The sequence below is a fragment of the Filicampus tigris genome, chromosome 12 (genome assembly GCF_054856515.1).
Source record: "Filicampus tigris isolate MCC_2025a chromosome 12, RoL_Ftig_1.0, whole genome shotgun sequence".
Lineage (NCBI taxonomy): Eukaryota > Metazoa > Chordata > Actinopteri > Syngnathiformes > Syngnathidae > Filicampus > Filicampus tigris.
In genome coordinates, this window is record NC_141228.1 from 17,047,150 (window position 1) to 17,057,682 (window position 10,533).

Below are 10,533 nucleotides of genomic sequence, written 5' to 3' on the forward strand. Positions count from 1 at the left end.
TAGCACAATTTTCTAATGTGCTTTCTCTAGCACATTAGGTTTTCATATAAAAACAATTAGCCACAGGTTTTATTATAATATATTATGTAATATAGTAGTACTGTATATTAGTAGTATTTATAAATTGAGGGTTAGCTTTAGCAACAGGTGGATTTGCATGGTAAAATCCGTATGTGCAAGCTTTTATAGGTCAAACTTAAAAAAAAAAAAAAAAACTGCTCAAAAACCTGATGTCCTTGAAAAAAGTAAATACATTTTACAAGCGTTAAAAATCTGTTTACATATATAAACATAAATAGTCATCTTTGATCAAAATTTGCTGTTGACCACTGCTGGAGCAAATTATGTTTTGAGTATAATTTTGCTTTAAAAGGGCAGCGTGTAGAATTTAGTGCCATCTAGTGGTCAGCTAATAGAATGCAACGACCTAAGATGGAAGCGCGTGCATTTTGAAGCACTAAAGTCATTTTAAAATTAGCAATTGTGTCGCGTAGTGGCCAATAATTTGCGTGGATGTGTTTGGCCTCAATTGTTGAAACGAATATTAGGATGATAAAAAGTCTCTCTCTCTCTCTCTCTCTCTCCATCCCTCTCCCCCTCTCCATCTCTCCCTCTCCCTCCCCCTCCTCTGCTGACACACACTCCAGCGCAGTAGGTGGCGGTAATGTACCTTGAACGGCAGCTGCCGCCCTCTTATAAACGAGAAGAAGTAAAACGCGCAAGAAGAAGAACGAGAACGTGCACGCAAGGGTTAGCATTGCAATAGCTAGCGCGATTATTGCGTGAACATGTGTAAAGACAAAATGTTGAGAGAATTAATGAAGGAGCGACTGAACGTGGCTGCCGAAGAGATATTTGAACTATTCGAGAAAACTATAGCAGACTACGAGGAGAGACTTTGTCGAAACAAAGAGGAGAACGAACGACGACAACAAGAACTAGTTGCCACTGTTGCCGACCTTCGTGTTCGACTACACAAAGGTTTGACATTTTTTAATTGTAACTTTGTCTACATATGTGATGATGTTATTGAAGAAGGAAAACAAGAATGGGCGCGGGACGGGGGTGTGAGGGTGACCAATGGTGTTTCTTGGCCTTGTAAGGTAAACTGGTTGATTCTCTTTTGTTCTCTGGGCCAAAATGAACTGTTTGGAAGGAACGACAAATGTAGTCGTCTGAAAGCAGGACTCACCAACCTTTTTCAAATGGACCCGTACTTCTTGGGTGCTCATTATTACAACTGTAGGTTTATTGGCAAAATAAAATAAAAATATGCTTACATGCTCAAACACATTTAATATTCTTATTTTTTCCTGAAAAGAGCAAGGAATAAGCTTTGCAGTGACATCACGATCACATTTCTAGGTTAAAAAATGGTTATGTTATTCATTTTTGAATATTTTAAATGAGAGCAACTTTGAAACAAAAGAAAAACTAAATATAGTCTTTAACTGTTATTTATTTACACAAAACCGCCAGATGTTTATTGCGCCTCACCTGCCTATTCCAATGGTCATTTCCATGGTGCATCATTAGTTTGGCATTCATTGATCTTAAATTAGCCAAAGTGATCAAATATGGCAGTTCTAGGAAAGGACCACAACCATGCAAACAAGTGATCAAACTATTGTACTTGATAAACTGATTTTCACGGACATGAGTTCATGGCCTAATGTTTCCAAAACACAGAGGCTGACCACTCAACAAGAAATTAGATAGGCTCTATGATGTCAATCAGGAAAGACAAACAAATGTCAGCTGAAACTTTGTTGAAAGAAATCATCAATCACCAAGTTACTAGAACCTTCTAAATGCAGAAATCTCCCCAATAATTGGATAAAACAACTCAAAAAACATATATTCCAATTGAGTGTACAGTACAATTGAGTGTCAATTATTCCCGTCTACATGCAATAAATGATGGTTATCGGATTAAAATCACGCCTGCATGAGCAAAAGCAATATGGCTGTCATTCACAAGTTTGCAACCACTTTTGACAGCCAAAGAAAATCATTTAGTACGCACCAAATTAGGTGATTTATTTATTTTTTTCTCAGTACATAAACACGTCTTCAAAGTAGCTGACAGATTCTTACTCACATTTGACTACGTCCCCCCGAGCAAAAACTTTATTTTGTAACTTTATTTATGAAATGTGTAGCGGCCCAGTTGTCAGTCAGTGTCAACATTATGTATATTGGGAGGAATGGAATGGTGACTTAGTCTGCCGCCTCCTCGGGTTTAAGAAGTTGATGAGCAGAGGTGGGGCCATACCATGTAAGAATTTTAACACAAGAATAGCATCTAGCATGAAAATGTTCCTAATTTAGCAGCTCTTCTACTCTATGTACAAAGATGGCGCGATAGCGCCGAGCCAAGAGGAAAAAGTGCGTAAAAGACAGGAAATGTCCTGAGTGTGAGATCGTTGATGGTTTGTAATCAATAACGCCTTGGCTTGAAGCTCTAATCAATCATTCACTTGTGTTCACAACTTCATAATTGGAAAAAGAAGTCCTGACGCTCCTTTTGTTTAGTTTACTTTCCACATGAAAGCAATAGCACACAAAAAAAAAAGCAAAGAATGAGGCGTGCAGAATAATCTATCAGACGCCTTTATGGGAAAGGAAGGCCAAATGCTCAGATTTGCCATTTGTTGTACCCCGCTTTAATGGCCGGCTGTTTGAGTCAAATTTCATTTTAAATCACGTTTCTCCTCCCTTGTGCGGCGCAGCCGTGCAGCAACAGAGTCGCCAAGAGGTTCCCTCCGAGCAGCAGGAGGCGGCAAGCGTTAAAAAGGAAGCGGAGGACGCGTGGAGCAGTCAGAATGCGGAGAAGCTTCCCGAGCTATCGCGGCGCTGTCCAAGTGAGGAGAGCAACCCCAAAGCGGGTGGACAACACTGTGAGGATCTCCAATCGGAGCCGGACAGCCTCTTTGCCCCGTTGTCGGATGTAGACGACATAACGTCAGACTCTTCTGGCGCTGAGCGCAGTGATGACGACGATGACGACCACCAAGGGACTCATGAGGACCGTCAAGGTAATATGACGCATCACAATGACAACAAGGATTTTCACTGCTCTCAATGTGAGAAAACATTTAACAGCCAAAAAGGTTTGAAAAATCACACGGTAACACACACCGGAGACAAACCTTCTGCTTGCTCTGATAAAAGATACTCCTTGAAGCATTTTGTGAAGAGAGACGGGGAAAAACATGGCAAAGGATCACAAGCGGAACCTTCGGAGACGAATAAGAATTCCGAACGCGGCGCGACCGACGCCGACATTGAATTTGACTGCTCCCGATGTGAGAAAACCTTTTACAGCCAAAAAGGGTTGACAAAACATCTGGAAACCCACGCGCGAGACAAACCCTTTGCTTGCCCCGTCTGTGACAAACGATTCTTCTTGAAGCATCACGTGAGGAGACACATGAGTAAACATACAAGGGAGGAAGCGCCGGCAACAACGGGAGCCGCCCAAAGATCATCGCAAGCGCCACTATCGGATAACAACCGCAGCACAGAACCATGCGAGAGCAACAAGAACTCCGACTCCGGCAACTACGAATGCCTGCAGTGCGGCAAAAAGTGTTTGTCCAATGCGTATTTGGTCGCGCACATGGTCATACACACCGGGGAGAAACCTTTCGCTTGTTCGGTTTGCGGGCAAAGTTTCTCCTTCAAGCAGAGCATGCTGAGACACGAGAAGCAACACTACGGCCAGAAACCTTTTCACTGCTCAGTTTGTAGGAAAAGCTTCCGGGATCGAGGCCGACTGATATCTCACTTAAGGTCACACGTGGACGAGAAGGCTTTGAAGTGCAGCGACGCAAGTCGACAAGCGGCGACAAAAGCTGAGCCAGAAGACGGTGACGCTCCGCGCTCGGAACCAGACACGGGCAACACAATGCTGAACTCTTCGGACACGTATTACAGCGACGACGCCGAAGAAGCTTTGAGGACTAAAAAGAAGTTGAAAGGTGATATGACACGGCGCAATTATAGCAACACTAATAGGGTTGGGCAAAACACGGACTGGGCCGCATAAATGTATACTGTATGTTACCCGATATATAAATGCTTATTTATAGGGGAAATCAACCCAAACATATTTTTCTGGAATGTGTTCCCGGCAGGCCCACTGGTTGAAACAAGGCGTTCTGATTAATATTGCGTTTGTGGAATATGAGTCAAGCAGCAAAATCCACCCGTTTTTAGCCATCTCAGGGGGCGGCCATTTTGTCACTTCTGTCGACTAAAAATGACATCACAGTTTCTCAGGGCTCGAATAACGACCAATCGTGGCCTGCCTGTTTTCTGAAGCTGAGCCATGATTGGTTGTTATCCGAGCCCTGAGCTCACCTGTCTTCTGAAGCTGCGCCATGATTTTCAGTCGACAGAAGTGACAAAATGGCCACCCCGGGATGGCTGAAAACAGGTGGATATTCCACAAACGCAATATTCATCAGAATGCCATGTTTGGACTAGTGAAGGCGCATAGAACATATTACAAAGAATTTCTTTGGGTTGACTTCCCTTTAAAAAAAAAAAAAAAAAAAAAAACATTTGAATGACATTTTATTCTTACCAATAACACCTTCCATAGGATTTTCAACATGTGACACAAAGGTTGATGTCTTTCAAGGATCTATACAATAACTCCACGTTGCTGTCAGTTTTAGCCCATTCACTGTCTGTGTTCAATCAAATATTGCCTCTGTGATTTTCATGGACCACACCCTCTCCTTTAGCATAAAAGACGTCAAAAGGGCTAAGCGGCGGTGAATAAGACCACTCCACGACAGAAACATTTGCTGTCATTTACAGCCCCCTCCAAAAATATTGGAACGGCGAGGTCAATTCCTTTGTTTTTGTTGTATGCTGAAGTCATTTGGGTTTCTGATCAAAAGATGAATAAGAGACAAAAGTTCAGAATTCCAGCTTTTATTTCCATGTTATTACATCTACATGTGGTGAGTGTATATGTGGGCTGGATTTGGCCTGTGGGCCTTGGGATTGACACCCGTGCAAGACTTCCATGAACCTCATATGCATTTTTTGGGGGGAACCCTACAAAAATTGAGGATTAGTGTGTGTCTTTCAAGGAATTTGGTCTCATGAAACAAATGCGGTTTGTAAATCATATTTTGCTCTCCTGGTACAGACGAGCAGCAGGTGTCGGTGGAAAATCGGGACGAGCCCCCCTACATGACTGGAGCATGGCGCAGCAATCTGGATGGAGAGCAGCTTCAAGGGAGGACGATTGCGGAGGAGGCGCCAATATCAGACATGGACGATTCCTCGGATTCCGAAAGGGAGAAACATTTCGCTTTCTCCTTCAAGGAACAGGAAGCTAGCGGCTCTGCTTCCCAGGCCGGAGTGAAACTTGACTCAGACCTAAGACGGCACACCGACAAACAAATTGAAGACTTTTTGAACGCCGACAACAACAGACACTGCTCTGAATGCAATAAAACGTTTGCGTCGAGGGCCGGTTTGAAAAGACACATGGCGCAACACACCGGAGAGAAACCTTACTTATGCCCGTTCTGTGACAAAAGATTCAGTTTAAAGGAATATTTGAACAGACACACGATGATACACACTGGCTGGAATTGTCCAATTTGTGGTCAAAGTTTTGTCAAAAGAATCGATTTCACAAAGCACATGACAACACATGCGGGCGGAAAATCGGGGGTGGGGTGGGAGAAAACGACACACGCCGATGAGAAATCTGCGCCGTCCGAGAAGACGGCGCACGCAGACGAGAAACCTGCGCGGTCAGAAACGACGGCGCATGTGGTTGAGAAAGCTCTCCGTTCAAAGAAGCGGGTGAAAAAACGCATCAAGTCACACTCGGAAAAAAAACAGATTAGGTGTCCAGTTTGTGCGAAAACTTTTATGGACAAATCGTATATCCCAAAGCACATGAGAATACACACCGGGGAAAAACCTTACCAGTGCAGCGTGTGTCTGCAAAGATTCTGTTTTAAGTACAGGATTAAAAAACACAAATGTCCTGGGGACAGCAAAAGCGTAAGTGAAGAAGCAGGACCGCCAACCACTGAGGAAGTGACTTTGTAACAAGCTCACACAGTTTGTCTAGTTGAGGTAAAAAAAAAAATTTTTTTTTTTCCAAATGACCTTTATTCTTTTTATTATAATCATAGCTACTAAACATGTTTGATAGATTTTCTTAAAAATGTAATGATCGTTGTGTTTCAATACAGTTTTACAAAACATTTTCAATTTACTTTCTACAAAAATGTCCTGGCACTGATATCGCCCAGCTCTGCTCACCATGCACACCACCACCCACACTCTCCATTACCTAAACCTTCCCTGTTTTTGCTCACTCTTCTGGAACAAATAGAACTCGCCACATTCATCCCAATATCATTGCTTAAACAGTTAGTCAGGGATACGCGTACATTGGGGATGAGCGAGTGCCGATACGGCGTTATCAGGTGGAAGCTGCCGATACCAGCCACTGATACTTGAGGCAAAAGAAACATATCGAGTAAGTCTTCCTTGGCAGTAGTGAGCAATTCATCTGCTTCAGAAAGGTCTGCACAATTTGTTGTCATTGTGTTAAATGAAATTTTATGTATCAAATGCACTAGAGGCATCGGTACTCAGTATTGCTGAGTACTCAGAGTGAATATTCTGGTGTTGGTCTATAAAAGGTATTGAACATCCCTACTGTACATGATTGCTGCTCCTGTTTTTAATGAGCCTTTTATTCACCATGTGTGATGGTAAAATGTATAATGTCGCTTTATCACACTGTACAGTTTATGTATTTTTTATTTTGCTTTATTTTAGTCTGCAGCCGAGTCGGCTTTGCGAATGAGATGTTCTCAGTCGCATTACCTGGATATGTAAAGGTGAAATAAACATTCAACAAGAATTATGAACCGGGTTCTCCGGCTTCTCCGTTTATGCTCACCTGACTGCCGTTGGTACTGTTTTTTTTTTCTTTTTCATTTATTTGTTTTGTTTTGTGGACTACAACTATTCATGTAAATAACTAATCATGACCTCCCTACTGGGTTAGTGACAGTGGTCCACGAATTCGGGTTACAGCGAAAAAAAAAGGATAAATCATAAAAGAAAATCTACGGCAAAAAAATTGAACAGTCTGATGAAAATGAATAACAAAAATCAGGCGAAAAATATTATTAAAAACCTGACAGCAATCGCGCAAAGGACTAGACACACCTGACAAATACAATATATACATTTTGTAATTTCTTAATCCTATAAATTGTGTGACCTGATAAAGAATTAGACGAGGTTGTGCGTAAATCGCCGTAGATCGGTAAAAAGCACGGATCTCCCTAAGATGGTAGCAATGTAACGCGTTGGATATTGCCTACTGCAAATGACCGAGCGAAGAAGAAAAACGCGGAAATGACGTCACGAGTTCTTTGTCTTGTCTTGCTCTTCACACTCATTTAACGATAAAGGAATAGTTCCCCCCTTTAATGGGATAAAGCTGGTCAAAGCGAACTTGTTTGGAGTCTTTTAAATTAGTTCAAATTAGAGTGATTGTGTCAAAATGTGTAAAATCACAATGCTGAGAGAGTTAATGAAGCAGCGACTAAACGTTGCCGTGGAGGGAATATATCAACTTTTTGAGAGAACGATACTAGAGTATGAGGAGGAACTTCGTCGAACAAAAGAGGAGAAAGAGCGACAAGGAGAACTACTAGACGCCGTTTTAAAGTCTCGTGGTGGCTTTCACGGAGGTTTGTTGACATGTTTCTACTCAGTATTTTTTTTTTGTCATTTGGAGGCTTTAGAACGTACGTCTCAAACTTCGGGCCTCGAGGGCCCGGTATCGCGCATGTTTTTTATGTTGTCCCCCTCCAACACACCAGATTCACGCTGATGCTCACATTCACCAGGCGAGGCCCTGCCTTTTTATAGACTACACTGTCAAAGACGCCAATTCTACCTTGGAATGTGAGAATTATTGTACTGTACAGTACAATACAATACATCTTTTCACAACAAGGCAAAATATGTAACTGATTAATTTAAGGGATACTTAGTAGAATATTATATTCCTATTCCAGGGCTGCAACTAACAATTATTTCAATAATCAGTTAATCTTTCGATGAATCAAATACAATTTTTTAAATTTCCATCCCTTTATTCAAAAACAGGACAATATTTAACATTTATGGTGTAGAACATGCGCCAACATAAACTGGTCTGGTTTGTAACATGTTGGAAAATAGGCAGACATGAAATTCCATGGATTTGGAAAATGTTTAATTAAAAAAGGGATCTAAAACATTAATCGATCATCAAAAATAATTATCAAGTTATATGATCAATCATTGCACCTCTAAAATATTCACTACAGCCCTGTACGCTGATGGTTTTGGCTGACTTTTACTTTATTCTTGTACTTTTGGCATGTTGAGGACCTGCAGTATCATCTGACTTGAGAGAGCTCAAATCTTCACTTTTCCAATCCTGCCTGTATTTGCTTGCAGACATGCAGCAGTTGGTGGAGAGTCCAGAAGTTGCTCCCTCTGAGTGGCAGCAGGAGGAGGAGGAGGAGGAGAAGTGCCCTCAGAGCCAAAGCTTCATTAAAATGGAAGAGGAGAGCATTCAGGTTGTGGAGCAGCTTCCAGGCTACGAGGTAGCCGAGGTTGGCGTCAACACGTTCCCTTTGACTCATGTTCATTTCAAGAGTGAAAAGGACGAACCTCAGTCCTCACAATTTCACCACAGTCAAAGTGTGGAGAAGTTAAGTCAAGGTGAAACTGATGGCGAGCACTGCGCAGAATCTGACCAAATTATTCTGCTATCAGACGTGGATGACAAGGTGTCTTCCAAGACCGATGCCCCCAGAGTACCTTTGGCGAACTCCGGAGGCTACGCGCCGCATCACGCTAACAGTCCCGCCGGCGCGCAGTTAAGCTGCCCCGTGTGCAAGAAAACCTTCGCCAACAGGAGGAACCTGACCAGACACCTCCGCACTCACTTGGCCGTCAGGCCTTTCGTGTGCGCCTTGTGCGGCCGCGCGTTTACCCGAAGCCACCACCTGAAGAGACACATGGGCACACACACAGGCCACAAGAGGGTCCCCAGTCAATACAAGAAGACCACCTCTAAGACCACCCCAGTGAGTGCAGTCAGTATTCGCAATGAGCCTATTCCTTGTTTGTTTTGTGCCAAAGGGTTCACGAAAAAAGCTTATATGGAGAGACACATGAGGACGCACACGGGCGAGAAGCCTTTCAGCTGCGACGTGTGCCACAAACGCTTCACTCGTAAAGACTCCCTCAAATATCACGTGCATCGGAAACAAGAACTAAATGGACACTAGGCTTTTTTATTTTTTTTTAAAAATCTTTTGTCTCTCAGAGCAAAATGACTGCGTTCTTCACAAGAGCAAGACAAACCGAAAATGTTGTAAACGACGTGAATCCCGTCATGAAAGCAGAGTCCTCCATGGTGTTATTTGAGGTCGATAGGAACTGAGAGGGCGGCACGGTGGTCGACTGGTTAGCACGTCCGCCTCACAGTTCAGAGGTTGTGGGTTCCATCCCGACTCGGGCCTCCCTGTGTGGAGTTTGCATGTTCTCCTCGAGCCTGAGGGTGTTTTGGACACATATGTGGGCACTTACAACTGCCACCTTGTGGTCTCAGAAGAGTATTACATACTACAGTCAAAATACAGTATGCAAAATACAGTACAAAAAACTAAAAGATGATGCTTAGTTTTTCTTATAATTAGGTTCCAATAGGCCCAAATAGCAAAAAGAAGTGTGTGACAAACGCTTCGCTCGTCAAGAACGCTTCAGAAATCACAAGTGTCACTGAAGAGAACGGCAGAGCACGACCTTTTTGAGTGATTCTGGATCGGTTTAGGCCCACAACGCACCAAGCGATTGAGCAGCGTACGTCTGTCAACACTGCAACGAAAAAACGGTGACTCTTTATCTGTTTTTGTGGCTCCACAGACAGTTGACCATATTGTATTTTCAACTGAACCTCAAAAACATTGCGGAATTGTTAAGGAAGCGTGGATGGCCACAGAGTGCAAATGGTTTAAGTCTGTTGGTTACGAAAGCACTCAAGGGTGCTGTAGGAGTGAGCATCTATTTTTTTCATGATGTTATTCTCCTGTTTGTTGATTGGGCATCAGATAAGAGAGATGTTTGATCTTTATTACTTTTGGTTTAGGAAGTTTGATCAAATGGATACATTCAAGGACATTTTTGAGACATGTTTCTTATAAAATACATTGCAACAATCTTAATGTAATAATCACATCATTGTCATTGTGTTTGGTGTGAATTACAAATCTTAATTTTTGTCTTCAATGGTGTTGGAATTGTATTCATTTTCTGTGGCATTTTCTCAAATAAACGACTTTCTCAATTAAATGTGTTTTTTTAAATACACAGCAGTAAGAAAATGTAAAAATAAATGTAACAAGATATTTGTATTTCATACTGCTGAAATATTGCATATGGAATACATAAAAACAAGTCAGGTTAATTTCG

At 42.2% G+C, this 10,533-nt stretch overlaps 2 protein-coding genes across 2 annotated transcripts; both read left to right on the plus strand.

Annotated features, from left to right (window-relative positions):
- Window positions 1-699: 699 nt before the first annotated feature.
- LOC147138772 (uncharacterized) lies at window positions 700-6,920 on the plus strand. The gene is made up of 3 exons (XM_086046708.1): window positions 700-981; window positions 2,733-3,983; window positions 5,168-6,920. The coding sequence occupies exons 1-3, from the start codon at window positions 789-791 to the stop codon at window positions 6,085-6,087; spliced, it is 2,364 nt and encodes a 787-aa protein (XP_085902834.1). The 5' UTR covers window positions 700-788; the 3' UTR covers window positions 6,088-6,920.
- A 521-nt stretch (window positions 6,921-7,441) lies between these two features.
- On the plus strand, window positions 7,442-10,407 carry LOC147138773 (uncharacterized). The gene is made up of 2 exons (XM_086047554.1): window positions 7,442-7,754; window positions 8,512-10,407. Exons 1-2 carry the CDS (start codon window positions 7,565-7,567, stop codon window positions 9,348-9,350), a joined length of 1,029 nt encoding a protein of 342 aa, XP_085903680.1. The 5' UTR covers window positions 7,442-7,564; the 3' UTR covers window positions 9,351-10,407.
- Window positions 10,408-10,533: the final 126 nt, after the last annotated feature.

Coding starts and splice junctions, on each gene's coding strand:
- LOC147138772 (XM_086046708.1), top strand. CDS start 789: ATGTGTAAAGACAAAATGTTGAGAGAATTAATGAAGGAGCGACTGAAC. Junction 982..2,732: donor TCGTGTTCGACTACACAAAG/GTTTGACATTTT, acceptor TGTGCGGCGCAG/CCGTGCAGCAACAGAGTCGC. Junction 3,984..5,167: donor GACTAAAAAGAAGTTGAAAG/GTGATATGACAC, acceptor CTCCTGGTACAG/ACGAGCAGCAGGTGTCGGTG.
- LOC147138773 (XM_086047554.1), top strand. CDS start 7,565: ATGTGTAAAATCACAATGCTGAGAGAGTTAATGAAGCAGCGACTAAAC. Junction 7,755..8,511: donor TCGTGGTGGCTTTCACGGAG/GTTTGTTGACAT, acceptor ATTTGCTTGCAG/ACATGCAGCAGTTGGTGGAG.